General features: G+C 38.3%; 2 protein-coding genes across 3 annotated transcripts in view; both read right to left on the bottom strand.

The window, feature by feature from the left end:
• pals1a (protein associated with LIN7 1, MAGUK p55 family member a) overlaps window positions 1-2,253 on the bottom strand; it is a 29,117-nt gene extending 26,864 nt beyond the window's left edge. The window contains exon 1 of the mRNA XM_061063305.1: window positions 2,101-2,253. The gene's annotated coding sequence lies outside the window, so the exon portion shown is untranslated. The remainder of the gene's footprint in view (window positions 1-2,100) is intronic.
• A 1,714-nt stretch (window positions 2,254-3,967) lies between these two features.
• Window positions 3,968-17,500, bottom strand: part of gphna (gephyrin a) — a 27,766-nt gene continuing 14,233 nt past the window's right edge. For both annotated transcript variants that reach the window (XM_061063846.1, XM_061063845.1), the window contains 15 exons: window positions 17,308-17,350; window positions 16,797-16,934; window positions 16,136-16,228; window positions 14,918-14,973; window positions 13,663-13,782; window positions 13,459-13,517; window positions 13,202-13,355; window positions 12,785-12,906; window positions 11,881-11,968; window positions 11,666-11,739; window positions 10,855-10,919; window positions 10,313-10,416; window positions 10,022-10,118; window positions 8,327-8,465; window positions 3,968-8,048 (listed from right to left, as the gene is read on the bottom strand). In XM_061063846.1, coding sequence (XP_060919829.1) covers window positions 8,332-8,465; window positions 10,022-10,118; window positions 10,313-10,416; window positions 10,855-10,919; window positions 11,666-11,739; window positions 11,881-11,968; window positions 12,785-12,906; window positions 13,202-13,355; window positions 13,459-13,517; window positions 13,663-13,782; window positions 14,918-14,973; window positions 16,136-16,228; window positions 16,797-16,934; window positions 17,308-17,350 — 1,347 coding nt within the window. In that variant the 3' untranslated portion in view covers window positions 3,968-8,048; window positions 8,327-8,331. The remainder of the gene's footprint in view (window positions 8,049-8,326; window positions 8,466-10,021; window positions 10,119-10,312; window positions 10,417-10,854; window positions 10,920-11,665; window positions 11,740-11,880; window positions 11,969-12,784; window positions 12,907-13,201; window positions 13,356-13,458; window positions 13,518-13,662; window positions 13,783-14,917; window positions 14,974-16,135; window positions 16,229-16,796; window positions 16,935-17,307; window positions 17,351-17,500) is intronic.

The following is a 17,500-nucleotide window of genomic DNA, read 5'->3' as shown; positions in this document are numbered from 1 at the left end:
GTACTTGTTGTACCTGTAATCATGTTTATTTCTGCTGTTAAAATGAGAGTTAATGGGGACTTTGCAAAGAGCCTCATGTGGACACTAGAGGAATGGCAGTTTTTGCAGTTTTTCTATTGGCTTCATCTTCAGTTTTAGAAGGGTACTCCAGAAAATACTTAACTGTAGGTATCAGAAACAGTGTATCAAAGGGAAAAAATGGCATCATAACATCTCTAATGCTGACACAGTTATTTATATTTCCATCCCATCTGCAGGTTGCAGCTCTTCTGACCCAAAGCAATATGAAACGTTATGGTTTCTCTGCTTCATTTGTGTTCACACCTTCATCTAACAGGACAGGACTGCAATCAGCGACACTGATACCAAAGATTCTTCTTGTAAATATTTTTAAGTTAGGTTGTTTTTTTTTGTCCAAAGGCACTCAGACAGTGATTGTAAAAAGGAATGAGAATGTAAGCCTGCCAGAAACAAACCACACAACAAAAACAACAAAGTGTTATCACCAAGCCTCGGGCACACAGCATGACACTGCAATCAGTCACTGACATTTGATGATTTCAGAGTGAGTGTTTTCAAGACCTTGTGTCTGATTATTTGGTCACCAGCAGGCTTCGTTCCTTTCTTCTCTGTCTTGTCTTTACATCTCCACAAATCTTACTTTCACAAATTAATTCAGGTCATGCCAAACAAACATGTTAATGTTTAGCTTTGTGGCCTTCAACAGCAAAGTAGCATATAGGCTGATATGCTATATTGTTATTCTGACGATCCAAATAAAATGTGCATGTTGAGATATTTAAACTTTTGCATGATCATCTCTGTACACGCTACCACTTGACTTTGGGTATTCAATGGAAAAATTAATGATGACTTTGGTTTATAAAACAAAATACTAATAAGGTACATTCTTTTTAAAAGATGTGACATGTTACATATTGAGAGTTGTCTGATTTGCCTTCACAGTGATGTCTTAAAAGTAGATCACGATAAGTCACATTCTTGCCATTAATACTGCTCTCAGTAGTATTGTTGTTATCTTGTGTTTACACAGCAAAAAACATACATACCATTCTCTATTAGAGATAAGACCCAAGGCTACTTATATGTACAAACATAGCTGGTACAGATTTGTTCTTTGGCAACTACACAGCAGGTTAGGATCATACATTTCCTGAGTTTACAAGAGCTTTATATTTTATATTAATATTGGAACAGCATTCCCTTTTACAAGGCTGTTAAAAACATATTTTATGGGCTAGCCTTTTACACTATTTCCTGTTTGCCTTTATCGCTATTTCTAGTCATGTGTCACAATTTGTATATCTGAATAAGATGCTCATGTATTTGAATTGTGAATGCCTATATGTGGATTTCTGCATGTTTCAATGTATTCATAAATATATTTCCTCGTTTTAATATCTGTTTAAAATACTTTGTAACATTGTGTTTTTCAAAAGTGCTGTATAAATAATTTGTATTTTTATCATTATTTAATCAGAAGTTGATACCCTGTCTGAAAGCTAACTTCTTATAACCCTAGATCAACTTTACAAATCAGTCAATATAACTTCTTTACTAACTTTTATAAAGTTTATCACTAAATAAAGTTATCATCCTTAGTGAAAGCAATATTAACTTTGTAGTCTTGCTGTTAAATTACCCATTGTTAAAAGATAAAACTTAAATAACTTAAACTGAACACACTAATCTGTTATGACTCTAAAATTATATATAATACTAACATTTAACTTTATAAAACATATGGAGGGTTTATATGACAGCTAGCCACATTGAGTAGCATTAGCTGTTTTGGTTAGCCTGTTACTCTATCAAAGTAACCCTAAACTATACGAGCATAAATGTTAAACTAACGCTAATTAGTGTAATTTTCAGTTGAAATAAAATGTATTCACTTGACTTAAACTTTCAAACTACCCCAAAACAAAAACTTCACTTGATTTAAAAAGGGTGGGTACATTTGCACTGAACGTTATCAGGCTAATGTTAGCAGCTAACTAGCTTAGCTCGGTCCTTCCTGCGGCACCTGTTGATAACAAAGCCGCTTCAGACCAGAACCGACAACATTTAAATACTCACTCCGTACTCCCTCAGCAGATGAATCCAACTGGGAACTCGTCACGAATAGTTTCCTTTAAGCCCAATCAGTAGTAATTCGATGTATGTTCTTTGAATTCACAGTTTCACTCATACAGACTTGTTGCTCCCTCTCCTCCTCCACCTCCTCTCAGACTGTCATCTCCAGCTTCACACGGGGGGCGGGGACAACATACCACCGGCTGTATGAAACAATGAAGCTGATTGGACGACGCGTTAAGCGGAATCTCGCAGGAACCAATCAGAAACGTGACATTCTGTGGAATGTGGTCAACGAACCCACTTGAATTACAAATATTGATAAACTAATAACAGGTATCGAGGGGGAAGTTTATTCTACAACTATTCCTTTTTTTAATCAACAAATTGCTTTTTAAAAACATTTCTTATCTGGCCAGGGACTACAGATGGACACTTGCCTTTTGGCTAACTTTTGGCATATTTGCAGAAATGTTGATTAATATGCTCAGTCCCTTTAAAATAAAAACAAATACATATAGAAATGCTATTTAGGAATCAAGCATGTTTTCCTAAATTGGTTCAAGGATTATTTTTTCATTTATTCTATGAATGCATCTACGTATTTATTTCTGGATGAATTTTTAACATGTATTTGAAATGTAATTTTGAACTAAAATTAATTTACAGAAAAATATATTGTTCTCTGTTACAGAAAAAATGATATGGACAGAAATATTGTCTTTTTTGTTGCTGTTTAAACCTTCTCCTTTTACATGGCAAGTGTTATATCCAGAAGTCTAAATGGTCTGAAAGGAAGCCCAAATGTACACCAGTCCAAAAATTAATTGAAAATGTAGTTTAAAACGCTGGAGGGACTGACCAATAAGAAAGCCACCATTATGGGCATTTACAAAGTCTTGAAAATAACTCTTAAATTTTAAGATTATATGCACCCTTCACTACTTACTATTGTAATGAATCCCTAAGATTTTGTAATTTCTCTACATTATATTTTTGTTAAACTATGATAAAGAAAGCTTAAACTAAAAGTTAGTATCAAGAAGCCCCGGTTTTATCAAAAACGAGGGCAGAAAAAAACATTTTGGAAATCGGTTACTTAATACTTTGGTTAATTTTCCTGACATTTTTCATTAAAGATAACATTTTGCTCATATTGAGTGCTTAAAGCAAGAATGTGTGCATTATTTCCTGATATGTATTTCCTGACAATATCTGGAGTTAATGGATGTTTTATAGCACAGCCAATCAGGATCAAGTATTCACCCAGACCGTGGTGTATTTTATCCAAGAGTAAAGGAAACACTGGATGTCTTTTGACACCACTAGATACTATAGACACCACAATAGATTTTTTAAACACACTTTTGGCATTCCTCGCAACAAAACATCCAAATGTTGGCGAAAACAAAATTATAGTGAAGTGGTTGCCCCTTAAAGAGAAGTATTTGAAGGTTAAGTGTACATTGATTAAATGAGAGAAAAATTAATTCTGTACTAGTTTGATTTTTGTGGCGTTCATTTTGAAGGGGAGCTGTGTCTTAATTTATTGTTTTTTATTTTATTTATAAGATTTATTTTAGTGCTTTTTATGCCTTTATTGTAGAGACAGGACAGTGAGTCAGAGAGAGAGTGGGGAATGTCATGCAGGAAAGGAGACACAGGTCAGATTCAAACCCGAGTCGCCCGCTTTGAGGGCTATAGGCAGCCTTTGCACATGTGCCGCACAATCTTACTGCTAGGCCACTGTTGCCCCTTCCCTGTTGTTTTAAATAGAAAAATTCACCTTTAATAAATCTGAAATAATACACATATGCCCTAAATGATTATCACACAGCTTTCTGCAAGAATGACTTGGCCAAACAGAATGTACAGAATAATCAGGATTATTTTTATTAATTCATCTTCAGTTTCAATAATATCATTATCATTACAGAAAAGAACATCCTCTTCATCATATTTGTACAGTAGTAGTAGAATGCTGTGTCATTGCTTCATTACAAGTGCTGGTCATAGTTTATAGTGTGTGCAGTGTGACACTGAGATAAGTCCAGTGTTACGAATCACTCAGTACAAAGGCAGTTTAACAATAACCTGCGTCTTCTTACTCAAATGGATTTATCTGGGTTTGATTGGTTCTCCTTGGGCAGGTGCCAGGACGTGTTCTGATGCTGCGTTCATGTCATCACGGCTTTACCGTGAATACGAGCTTCAGAAAACATAAATTGAATTATCCTTTTTTTTTTGTTTATTCATCTAACAAACGGGTCTTTAAACTTTTGCATACTCTTCTTTCCATTTCTTCTCTATGACATGAACCCAGCATGAGCCACTGATGGATAGATTTATGGTGCATTTGAGGTAACTGGGAAGTTTCAAACATCTGAGCCAGCGGAAAAAATGAGAAGACAGTGTTGGTACCAAAATCCTGGACTTTAAGCTTTCTTTATAAGCAGCTATGATCGCTTCAACAACTGCTATGGACATATCATTTAGTCATATCAGGAGACCCCGCCCAGGTGCTGCACCTCTGATCTCACGCCTGGAAGTGAAACCTGCCCAAAGAGAAGAAAACGCGCCCCTTTTATGGGCATGCAAGAGTGTGGGGAGGGCAGGAAGATGAGAGGGGAGGGAAGAGGTGAGGGAATGTGTGGAGGAAGACTGTATCAGCCTATCAGGAGAGGGGTCAAAGCTCAGAAGTGCTGACTAGCGCTGCATTCAAGTCACAAAGGAAAGGTAGGAGATATGAGCTTTGGATCCAGAAGTTATCTCTGGGGATAATTGAGGATAATCAGGCGCAACATACATATACAAAAAAAAACTCTAGTATATCTCTACATACGAATAATTTCAAATAGGTACCACTTTTTCCTGATATGACCTGAATGCAGCATTAGACTTTCGGCCTTGGGGTTTGTTTGGCACTGATCACACTGACAGGAAGAATCAGAGGAACATGAGGAGTTAAGGTATGGTGCATTGGTGAATGCTTAGTAATCACAGGTTGCATCTGATGCATTTAAATGGTCCTTGTTAATTGGTAAACAATTTTGGTGTTTAATCAGCAGGAAACTAATCAGCCTACTAGCTTGTTTATGCTAACAGTAAACTCAGCCTAAGGTTGTCTAGATTTCTCAGTGTAGCTCTGACTACGTACAGCACATTGAGAGAGAAGCAGTCAAATGATTTCGATTTTTTTTTTGTTCTTTGACTTTAACAAGCACCTTTACACTGTCATGGTAGGAACAGACCAGTTTTGTAGTTTACGAGCACCTGAACACAACACCCTGCTTTCAAGTGATGTTGGGTTGGAAGTTTATTTCACAGCACAATCAAGCAGCTTGTTCGCTCACGTTTGTTGATTTGAAAAAAGATGAAGATGTGTAATTGGCCATCTCGGTAAAGTCTTTGATCTTTGGCTACTTAAAGTATAAGGCTGATGATATTGTATTTTTCGTACCATCAATGAATCCCATCGAATGACCTGAACCAACAGATTCTGCCGACTTGTGATTGAGTGTGTTATCAAAATTGTATAAATCGTATTCCTGTGTGCCACAGAGCTTCTTCATTGTTGTCCAAAAAGATAATAAAGACACAACATTTAGCCACACTGTTCCTCTTGACATGTTTGAACATTGCCTTGAATTTGCTCAGAAATCACTCGTATAGCGTTGACTCTTTGTTCCTCTTTTTTCAGCCTAGTGTCATAAAGTACTTAGCTCCTATGTTAGCGTCTGAGCATCTGAGGTTAACTGAGCCCAAAGTTAACATGTAACAACCATCAGTTTCTGTAAGTGTCAACCGTCAGCCAGGAAATTAAACACTTCAAGCCGAAGACTCTCTTTGTATTCAAATCTGGTCACTGTCATTTCTTCACTTAAATAACATTAAGAAAAACTTTTATGAACAGTCAGCTAAAGTTATAGAAACAGCTCAGCTAGCAGCCACTGAAACCCCGCTGAGGAGCCTCAAAGAGACCTTTTTTATGTGAAACTTAATATCCTTGAAATAGACTATTGGCAGCTCAGCTTTCAGCCCCTGAACCCCCCTCCAAATAGTGTTGGCTAGACCCTTTTTTTTAACATGAAACTCTTTAATTCAGTGGGGTTTTTTTTTTAGTGTTTTTTAAATATTGGTTCCATTTGATTTTAAAAGGAAGAGACCTGTGAATCATTCACCCCAAGGTAAAAAAAAAATGTTTAGTGGATAAACACAAAAGGTGTCCTTAGCTACACCTAGCTTAGCATTTAGAAACAGGTTAGTGGCAGTTTAAAAATAAAACTGCTGTATTTAGTGTTTTTACTGGTTTCTATTAATGGGTCTGTTTACATGTCTTTAAAATCTCTACTGTTTCCTGTGTTGTTCTTTGTACAGGACAAAGTCAAAAATAAACATTTAACATGATCACCATCCTGATCCTGGACATTTTGTGCAATAATCAACAACTGAAAGTAGTCCCTAAAAATGAACTTCTCTCACCTGTTTGCAAATATTGCTTGAAATAAAGTGCCCAGCTGTTTAAGAATAAACAAGGAGCACTCAATACATTTAAATAACCACTCGAAGGAAGAGTTTTTTAACGTTTGGAAACAGTCTTTTTTATGACAGTTACTTTAAAGATCGATTAAATGAGAAGCTTTTTCAAACACGTAATCCTCTTTTTTTTGTATAAAAATGAATCTCGATCTTGAAGCTATTTAACTTAGCTTAGCATAAATTCTTGATTCTTCCAGCGCCCCTAAAGCTTGCTGTTTGACACATTTTTAATCTTGCATCTGTTATCAGCCCATTTATATTCGTGTGAAATTACCAAATGTTGTTTATGGTCATTCAATGGGATCTGGACAAAAAGAAAAATACAAAATATCAAAGGCATTATCCTTTTATAGTAGAAAAATATTGGAATTGGCACCATTATAGAAACCTTCTCTGTATACAAGTGCGTACTGCGTTTAATGTCATAAAACTACAGATCAGATACAGACACTCGAATGCAGGGTGAGATTTGTATTAATCTATCAGTGTCCCATCTCGGACATTAAATCATAATGGTTCAATAGAAGCAGTAATATTTGACGTCTGGACCAGAGGAATCATTCCTGTACAGCCACTGATCCACATTTAAGAGCTTCATGGCTTTCATTGAGAGTAATGATGAGTTAAAGTGTTTCAGGATGGTTAGAAAGTGTCCTCTTGTCATCTCAGGAAAGAAAAAAACCTGTCTTTTGTATTTTCTCCTTTTTTCCCCCCCCCCACCCAAAATGGGTCATATTTACCACACTGGCACAAACTTTATGAGCAGCTTAGATCAAAAGATATCTTTTTAAAAGTCTTTAGTTCATATATATCTGTCAATACGGATGTAAGGATCTGTGTCTTTCAGGAGCAGATGTAGCGGTAGTGCAGGGAGAGGTAATCAAGGAGTCTCTATATCAAAAAGAAGAAGAAGTAGAAGAAGAAGAAGAGAGAAAGAAGGTGTAGAGGAGGAAAAAAGGCGAGGGAGAGTGGAGGAAGGAGGAGAAAGTCTCTATATCTCTATATCTACCAGGGAAAATGTCAAACGCACAAAGCAAATGAACAGGGAGAAGAGGGCATGATCACTACTAAGATGATAATATTCAATCAGAACCATGATAATAATAATAATAAATAGAATATTAATTAAGAATATTAATAATCATTATCATCAGGATAATAATAATATTACAGAATAAATCTCATATTTCATATATTTTTTTCACATTTTTTTTCTCCGTTGAAATACAGTGATCTCCTCAGAGCAGACCAATGAGGATTCAGCCTCCGCTGGCTCCGATTGGCTGTTGCATATGACATCACAGCTAATGGCGACCAGGTAGACATGCATCACTTCCTGCCCCCGCCCGTTTCCTGTCCAGACAGGAAGTCCTGGCACTGCCATGGTAATCGGTAGCGAGTGACGTTGAAATCTGCGGAAGGAATCGTTTGTGTTACAGATGTTTACGTGCGGGTTTCCGTTAAGTCTATAGACCCGCAATTAATGATGATTACAGTCTGAACAGATGTCGAAAATTTGGCAGTCCCCACATATGACGAGGAATAACAATAGTTAAAAAAAGTTTTGTTCCAATAAGGTGTTCAGAGTAACAAACAGGACAAACACACAATCACAGAATCTATTCCCCAACAAGCTCTAAAAAGTCCTGGCTCCAAACTGTGGAAACACAACGTTCTTCTGACGACGTACCTGCATCATAGCCGTCCGATGACCATGACGTCCACGACCTCTCCTTTGTGCAGCTCCACATACTGCTCGGTTTTAGGAGGTAACATCAGCAGACCATTGGCGCTACGCATTGACATCAGCCTGCTGGATACCTGGTTACCTGCAGAAACAGAGACAGGGTGAGAGAGACCTTTAACATGAAGCACTACAACTGAGTCTGTGTATTGGGAATACTGGTGCGTCACAATTTGGGGAAAAACTGTCATTGCAATATTTTATTTTCATTTTGGGGGGGTATATAATTGCGATATGAAAAGTATAGATAATGAACCAGATAAACAAAGTGTTTTTATGTCGATCCCAAAAATAATAATTAACTTTCTTGGGACTTTAAGGCTATTTTCTAACAAAACAAAATCTCCCTCCTGTTTATTTCTCATTTGATCCAGCCCTCTGCCTGCATAGTAAAGTGATAACAGATTAAGATAAAGATAAGATATACTTTATTCATCCCAGCAGGGAAATGTAGGTGTTCCAGCAGCCAGCATACATACAAACACACAACACAACACATATATACATACATATCCCACCCATACAAAAAAACATGAGCCCACAATACATAGCCAGGATAAAAAGTGGTATGGATGGTCCATGTGCATAAGTAGCTGTTACTCATAGATAACAGTACAAAATACTAGCTCTGCCAGTGCATAGTATGATAGATAAATAAAGAATTATGATAAAAAAGCAGTCAAGTGTGCAAATATACAGTTTGATATATATATGCAGCTCAGGCTAAAGTTTAAAAGTTTAAATGTCTTCTGTCCTTACTTAAAGGGGAGTCGTTATAAAGTGCAATTGCAGTAGGTAAAAAAGTATTTTTAAATCTAAGATTGAGATCAAGATTATTGTCTCACACAGTCAGAAATGTATCTTGGACTCTTCATAAAAAAGACAACAATCAACATCATTCGCATTAAATATAGAAAAAATGAACATTATCAAATTATGTCCAGGTGGAGAAAAAACAGGTGAAGTCACACGTATCTTAATAAAACTTTACAAGTAGACTTGTGGGTAGCATCAACCAACCAACCAGAACCTTTATGAAACAGTAGGTCACCATCTCCCACTACCTGTTGACTCACTGATATCACCATGCTGTTTGTGGGCTGAAGGTCACATTCACTCTCTCAACAGCCTACATGAACGAAGCCACAGCTCGACCGGAGAGAGCGGGGCGACAAGCAGCTGATAGAGTGAATACACAAACTCAAACGCTGCCCAGCCTAACTTGGTCAAACACAATATCGTTCAGCCCGTGTGATGTAGGGTTTAAGAAAATATCAACACAAGTGTGTTACGTTTAATCGTACAGTCTCATTTCTAAAAGATGTTTGTAATTGATCAAATAATAGTTTAAATGCAAAGTGTCTTGGCAGCGGTTCAAACCCCTAACGACTACACAGCACTGTTGTTATCTATCTCCAGCTGTTTGACTCTTCTTCTCCCGTGTGAAAACTTCAGCTGACACAAGAAGAAGAAAGCATATCATGTGAATGTAAAGAAAAAGGATGCAGACCTTTAAAACAGAACGACGCTTGTTATTGCCTTGGTTACAATATCACAAAATATTCAATCTAACACGGAGAGCAATGAAAGAGTCCTGCCACATTCCCTGTGTGCAGTAAATGTTTATATGTGTGTCCTCACCTGTGCTTTGGGCCCAGGGCAGCGGCTCCTGGTGATGCCAGGTGAGAATACAGCGGTGGTACTCTGGTCTTGGATCCAGTTTCACATCACAGGAGAGCTGAAATAAATAAATAACAACATTTAAATTAATAAAATGCTAGACACTTAAAGGAAAAGTCCTGACCTTGTTACACTTTTAATTAAATATATATATATATGTATACCACATAATACCAATAAGGGACCTTGATATGTTGATTTGTGTATGTTTTCGTGTGTGTGTGTGTGTGTGTGTGTGTGTGTGTGTTTTACCCTAGCTTTAATAATTGTAGGCCTCGGGTCCAGTATGCCTTGCATCTTCCTCAGAGCAGGAATCACAAATAGGTTACACGTCACCACTGCAGACACTGGGTTACCTGGAAACAGAAACAAAACACAGTTACTGGATAACTGATACAATCACAACTTCTGCATACACACAGTGCTGTGTTGTCTGTGGGTTTGCACTTTTTCCATTTGCATGAAACACTTCCAGTGCAACGTATTAATGGGTTTTATCAGAGCTGGCCGTTTAAAACAAGAAATGATCTAAACATTATGAAGAGGATTACAGCTGAACCAAGACTAGGAAACACAAACTGCATCCTGTTGTTTACCAGAGAAGTGCGTCTGCTCTTCTGGTGCCAAGGTGAATGTTACATACAGCAAATCTGACATGCCTTCAGATTAATGATCTCTAAAACCAGTAGACCAGGCCTTTAGGGCTAAGCAGTGGTGTGTCAGAGACAGAACAGGGGATAGGCACACTTTGACACCCACACAGCACACAGTAACTTCAGAGATGGGAATCGTACCTGGCAGGGCAAAGATGAGTTTCCGTGCTCCGTCAATGTCAGCTGTGGCAAAGGTAGTAGGAAGACTGAGGAGCAGAAACACACAGGTCATTATTTTATATCTTGATGGCATCCTACTGTAGTATTTAAGGGAGTATTTTATAAATGATCGACCTTACAGTAGCTGGGAAGTGCAAACCAATTTACAAAGCTTGAGACAAATCAACATTATGGAAAACATTTTTACATTTTAGGAAACTAAATTACAAAAGAAACACACTTTTAACCAAGGCAAAAACAAATTTAGATTTTAGAAAAGTTTTTACAAGATGCGAAACAAATTTGCAAACCACAGAAAGGGAATGTGCAAATTGCCGGAAGTGATTGATGGAGCAGCTCATTGGTTTGTATCGGCGGAAAGACTGTGTTACTTGGTCAATTTTTTGGAACCCAGCTGAAGACAGTTAACTCAATTTAGCTGTTCGTGTGGACAGTCTCTGGGATTTCAAAAAATATTTTAATGAAGGCCACTTGTTTTTATTTCTCACGTAATCACTTCTGGGTCACTTCAAGCATTTGGTGCATTCCCTTTCCGGCAAGATTCTGTGGTTTGTAAAAGTGTTTCTGATCTTGTAAATTTGTTTTCTAAAATGTTAAAGGGAAGGTATGTATTCATTTAATTTTGTTTAATTCATTGTAGACATGTTTTGTCCAACATATAAAGGTGTCCCAAGCTTTTTAAAAGTGATATACACTTTGTAACTTCCCAGCCACCGTAGCCTTGGCTGTAATAAAATTTCAAAAACAGTAAAAGCTGCAGTTTCCTTCTCACCCTGGCTTCATAAAGACTCGTCCAAAGTGAATCTGGGCATGAAGATCAATATCGAGCACCTGCTTCAGATAGTCCTGATGAAAACAAACACATAGATAAAGAACAATAACACGATACTGTGTGTAAACGTGAATAGTAATCAGAAAATCAGCAGTCCAACAGACTGACTTTGAAAATGATTTATTAGATACTGTAAATTAAAGGTAGGCGGTTACCTTCTCTCCCATGGACACGCCCCCTGAGGTGATGATGACATCAGCACGACTGATTCCCTCATGGAGAGCTGACAGCAGGTCATCAGGGCTGCAAACACAGGATGACACAGCAGTTCACTACAACAGACGTGTGGAGGAGCTTTGACAAGTCTGAGAAATTAAAACTGTGGAGTTCATCAGGGTTACGATGAACACGGTTTGAACACTTTTAGTTTTCATGGAAACTTGTGTTACAAGATGTAGAGTTTGAAGGATACGAGGGGCTTATTAAGGCAAGCAGGTTCAAGCAAAAACATGAAATCAGTCGGCATAAAGGGAAGCGAAGGATTCAGTTTTCTAAAGCTTGAAGTTTGGATGTGTTGACCTCTGTTTCAACAAATTAAATCACTCCTGTTTTACCTCTCTCCTTCTGTTTTAATTAAATGTAAGATTAAAAGGTTGGAGAGTAAAAGTCCTGTCACTGGATATTTTTATAAGCAACTATCTCAGTCAGGTAATAAGCTGAATTTGTCTGTAGCTTATTTCCTTCACTGATGCACATATCTGACTTATATTGTATGTGTTCATTTTCCACCATCCCATCAATACACTGCCGACGAGGCGGCAGGATCAACTTGGAGTTAAGTGTCTTGCCCAAGGACACATCAGACATGTTGCTGCAGGAGCTGGGGATCGAACCCTCTACCTTCCGGATGAGAGACGACCGACTCTACCAACTGAGCCACAGCGGCCACAGAAATCCGTGCAATTACAGTATATTGTGAACTTGGCACTTATTTTGCATGTTTTCACTTTATTGATTTTTTTGTTGAAAATAAATGTCTGACTAAATTGTCTGGGGAAAGTTAAGCGTGAAAAAAGCAGAGTGTTTTGTTTCCTATATATAAAGCTTTTGTGCTCGTACTTGTCTCCCACTATGCCCAGATTGATGGTGGGATATCCGTGTTCCTGGATGGTGGACAGGAGAGTGGAGCGGTTGGAGTCTCTGATTTTACCCGGGTGGAGGTCGTCCTCTGGGTTCAACAGCTGCAGTCACAGAAAACAAAAAATAATTCAACCCACATGTTTTTTTTTAAGTAGACAACAAAAAACTATGAATGCAAAGAAACAAAAAAAACCCATATTTTCTGAAATAGGCCTAAATTGACCTAAACTGACTGGGCCTATACTCCACTGTGTTTATTTATCTGTGTTTTTTCTACAGAGTTTTTTTGGGATGAGTCTTTTACTTCTGTCTTAAACACCTCGGGCAATTAATAGAGCTTGGCTTGTTTTGACTGTAATCTGCAGAGGAACTGTTCTTTCATGTTATTGTATTTACCTCGTTTCCAGTGGACATGACAGCCACCACAGGGAACTTGTGCACGCTGACCTCGGTCACTCCCACTGTAGCCAACAGGCCGATCTCTGAGGGGCCCATGTGTGTTCCTTTAGCCAACACACACTCCCCTCGCCTGATGTCATGACCTATTGGCCTGTGCACACACACATAAACATGTTACAATCATACTACTTGAGTCATGTAGCTTTTATAGTAACTAACTTCAACTTTGTGAAATAGTGACTGTTGGTTTTTACCTGATGTCCTGTCCAGGTCGAGCCTGGACCATAATCCTCACCTCCAGTTCCTCTGTGCCCTGAAACCAGAAAGTCTGTTGTTACACCTGGTCTGCTTTATAAACACATTCTGTTTTTAAGATAGTGGTGAAGTAGAGCTGCTACTGAGGAGGACAGGAGTAAACCTGTCAGTGTTGAGGGTAACGTCCTGCATGGTGTACTTACATCTTCAGACTCCCGCAGCAGCTCTGTATCTTCCACTTGTACCACAGCGTCAGCTCCACAAGGAATCGGAGCCCCGGTCGTCACCCTCATCACCTGACCTGGCATCACTGTATGGGTAGGCTACACACACACACATGCACACAAAAACTATTTTTTAGTCCTGTTTTGGTCAGATGTTTATTGGTTAATATACTCCAGTAACATTGTCTTAAAATGTCATAACACAGTAAAGCCCTAAGTCCTCCTAAAATCTCATTTTATGAGCAAGCTTTCAATTTATTTGTTATATACCTTCTTATACGCTTATTCACAAAATGTTGATTCATTTTGGTATTTCATATTGTTTTACTTTTCTTATTTTACCGTTAAAGAAACTTCAAGAAACGATAACTTTGTGCTGCAAACAAAACAGCACTACTTATCTTCTCTCTGATCTCCTCCGGCACATGCTGGAGTAGTATTCTCTAACAACAACAAAATCTTACCAGACTTCCTTTTAACTGGCCAACATGCTACCCACTGAAATGTAAACAAAGGATCTTCTAATTTGCATGCAGTGAACTTCATCCTAAATCTTTTTGTGTGTAATCCTACAAATGTTCAACTCGTTCTTGTCATTGCCCCTCTTTTGCATCTTATATTAACTAAACATCTGTACAGAATCTTTTCAAAAAATTCCTGCTACATTTGAACCATCTATCGCTCTGAAAAGCAGCTTCATTAGCCCCTTTTTACCATGTACCTAACTTCTAATGTGCAAGATGCCTCTAGCTGTAATCTAATATTGCCCTGGGTGGGTTTACATTGGAGCTTGTTGTGCATCCTGACAAAACTAAAAGTGATAAGTTATGAAATAAAATTAACTTCTTTCTCAAAATATGATAATTAAAATGATATGAGAACCGTCTATACCATTATCATAAAGCCAGAAACAAACAGTACAACTTCTGACAATAGCTACAAAAATGTACTAATAAGAAGCAGACACATGTCATTGAAGTGAGTACTGGTGGTGAGACTAGGTCAACAGCAGTAAGAGTGAACACTTCAGTAGTAACAGAGTAACAGTTATTTTGACAACACAGCAGCAGGACTAGCAGGATCAGTAGTGTTTTCTTCTTTTTTTGTAATCACAGTGATTTTAAAGGAATACTAGAAGTGTTTAAAAATGTTTGCCATGTTAAAGCTTTACTTATAAAAGGTCATCTTATCTAGGACTCAAACATTAGTGTAGAGTTAGTGTATTAACGCTGACCTGTTGTCCAGCCTGGGATTCTCCCATGATGAAGCGGTCTCCTGGGCCATCAGCAGCTACAGGTCAATGATAATGATGTTAATCAGGTTAAGTATGGAAATGGGAACATGACTTCTGATACCTGAGATTCAGGTGGAAATCAGGAAGAGAATTTAAATATATATTTTTTTATCTCCAATCAATTCGATGCCAACAAAAACTTAAAGATAGATGGGAAATCCCACTCCTGAGGAGGACTGCTCCGGATATTCTCTTGACCTGGCTGTTCATATATGCACCTCACAGCGGGAGACTATCCCTGTCTGACGGGAAGGGGGCCGGGGGTCTCTTGAGGCAAGACATGACGTAAAAAAAAACAACGAGGAAGTGGTTGACGAAGGTCTTGTGCTTTCACTCAATGCACCGTGCACCCATCACAGATACAAATGTCACTCTCCCTCTTGCTCACTCGAGGTGAAATCTCCGGAGAATATCCTGCTGCGTGCTCACATCAGCTCACTCAGACTTAATGTGGAAAAATTACTCGGGGTCTGGCAGGAGAAACTCCGGGTGAAGTCAGAGTGTCTGCATTCACACATACAGCTCCTCCTGGAAATATCAGGAGATTTTTTTAAAGTGTGAAAAAGCCCTTAATGTTACACACGTAGCGTAAATGACTGAAAGGGACAAACATTATGGAATCACTTGAGGAGATTGATTCAGTTGTCAGCTGTGACATTGGTTGTAAAGGCTGCAATGTAATCCTTTTTCAAACTTTAACAACAAAAAGCGCTTGTTTTGCCACTGACAGGCTCAGATGGTTACTCTAAGTTTCTGATGACTTCCTGTTTTTGAAGCAGAAACATCCAACATCCATGCACTGCTTTAATCAAAGCCACCAGGGTATATTAACAAAAAACAACAACAATGATTTTCTCTCATAGAACACAGGTTTCTCATCACGGCAGTCATACACATCCAACTACAGAGGCCTGCACGGTCAAATATTTTCTTATAGCAATGCAGTTTCTTTCGCAGCCTTTCCAGCTATTTGTAGCTGCCAGATGAGGAATAAAAAGCGTTTTAGTTCCTATAAAACAATTAAGACCCCAAAATATGTAAAGATGGGGCTCAAGTTTAAACATTCTGCATTGCTTCTAGCGTCACAGTTAATGGTGTTATCATGGCTAAACGTAATGATTATCTGATAAGATGAAGTAATATGTTAGATTGTCTTACCTCGTACAGCGTAGCCATCTTTAACAGAGGCAGGAAACGGAGGAAGGTTGTCTTTGGCATAGATGTCCTGAGCGAGCACTCGACCCATACCGTCTGAAAAAGTAAGACCAAGTTTAGTGCAAACCATATTCTAATTACAAACACTCAAATCATGTTTATATAGAGTATTACAATCTACATGAAATCATTATTAGGGTCTAATAAATGATGTTTCAAACAGAATCAAATTAAAGATTCTGTTTTACTTTTAAAGCACATTTAGTCACTAGAGTCTTCTCTTACTCATAATAGTATAAATAATGAGAATAGTAATTTTATTCATATTGCACCTTTCAAGAGCAGACGTCACAAAGTGCTTCACACAGAACATGAAAGAAAGACAGTCAAGGCACAGAAAACAAGATACAGGATCAAAATGTACTCAATAGAAACCGTTTTGATTTATGACAGAACTGCAAAGAAAGTGATTAAAGAGTAAACTAAACAGTCGATCTTTTAGATTACCTCACGTCAATGTGGAAATCAGAGGGCCGTACGCCCTTACTGTGCCCCTTTAATAGCACCAGACAGGTCAGATAAAATATAGAGGCACATACCTGCAGTGTATACACACACACACACACACACACACACACACACACACACCCTTGTGAAGACTCACCTCTGTAGTTAATGACTTCAATTCCCAGGATAGGTGTCATCTCCAGAACAGTGATGAAGGCTTTGTCCATTGACGTCAACGGGAACGGAGACATTCGATGACGACGAGCCACTTTACTGATGTCCACCGCACTGTGGCCTTAACACACACACACACACACACACACACACACACACACACACACACACACACACACACACACACACACACACACACACACACACACACACACACACACACACACACACACACACACACACACACACACACACACACACACACACACACACACACACACACACACACACACACACACACACACACACACACACACACACACACACACACACACACACACACGACACGATTAAAACAACGCGTGACAGTAAATGGTAAACATTTTATTCCATAAAGCTTTTTCCTCTGTGATCTAAAGTATCTGCAGACAGGCTGGCATGTTAATGAGACACACACACAAACCCACACACACACACACGCAGTCTGAACTTACTGGCTCTCAGAATGTTCTCATTACTGCCACATCGTGACTGAACCTGTAGAGAGACACACACATATTCTATATTTGCTCATTGTTTGATGCAAATGTGTTTGAGGATTGACTTAAATATATCTCCTTCATAACAGGACAGCAAAGCAAAAGACTTTCATGTTGATTTATCTATTAATAATGTAAAATAAACAGG

Source organism: Labrus mixtus, chromosome 18 (assembly GCF_963584025.1).
Source record: "Labrus mixtus chromosome 18, fLabMix1.1, whole genome shotgun sequence".
NCBI lineage: Eukaryota > Metazoa > Chordata > Actinopteri > Labriformes > Labridae > Labrus > Labrus mixtus.
The sequence above is the reverse complement of the archived record's forward strand: the minus strand, read 5'-3'. Positions and strand labels throughout refer to the sequence as shown.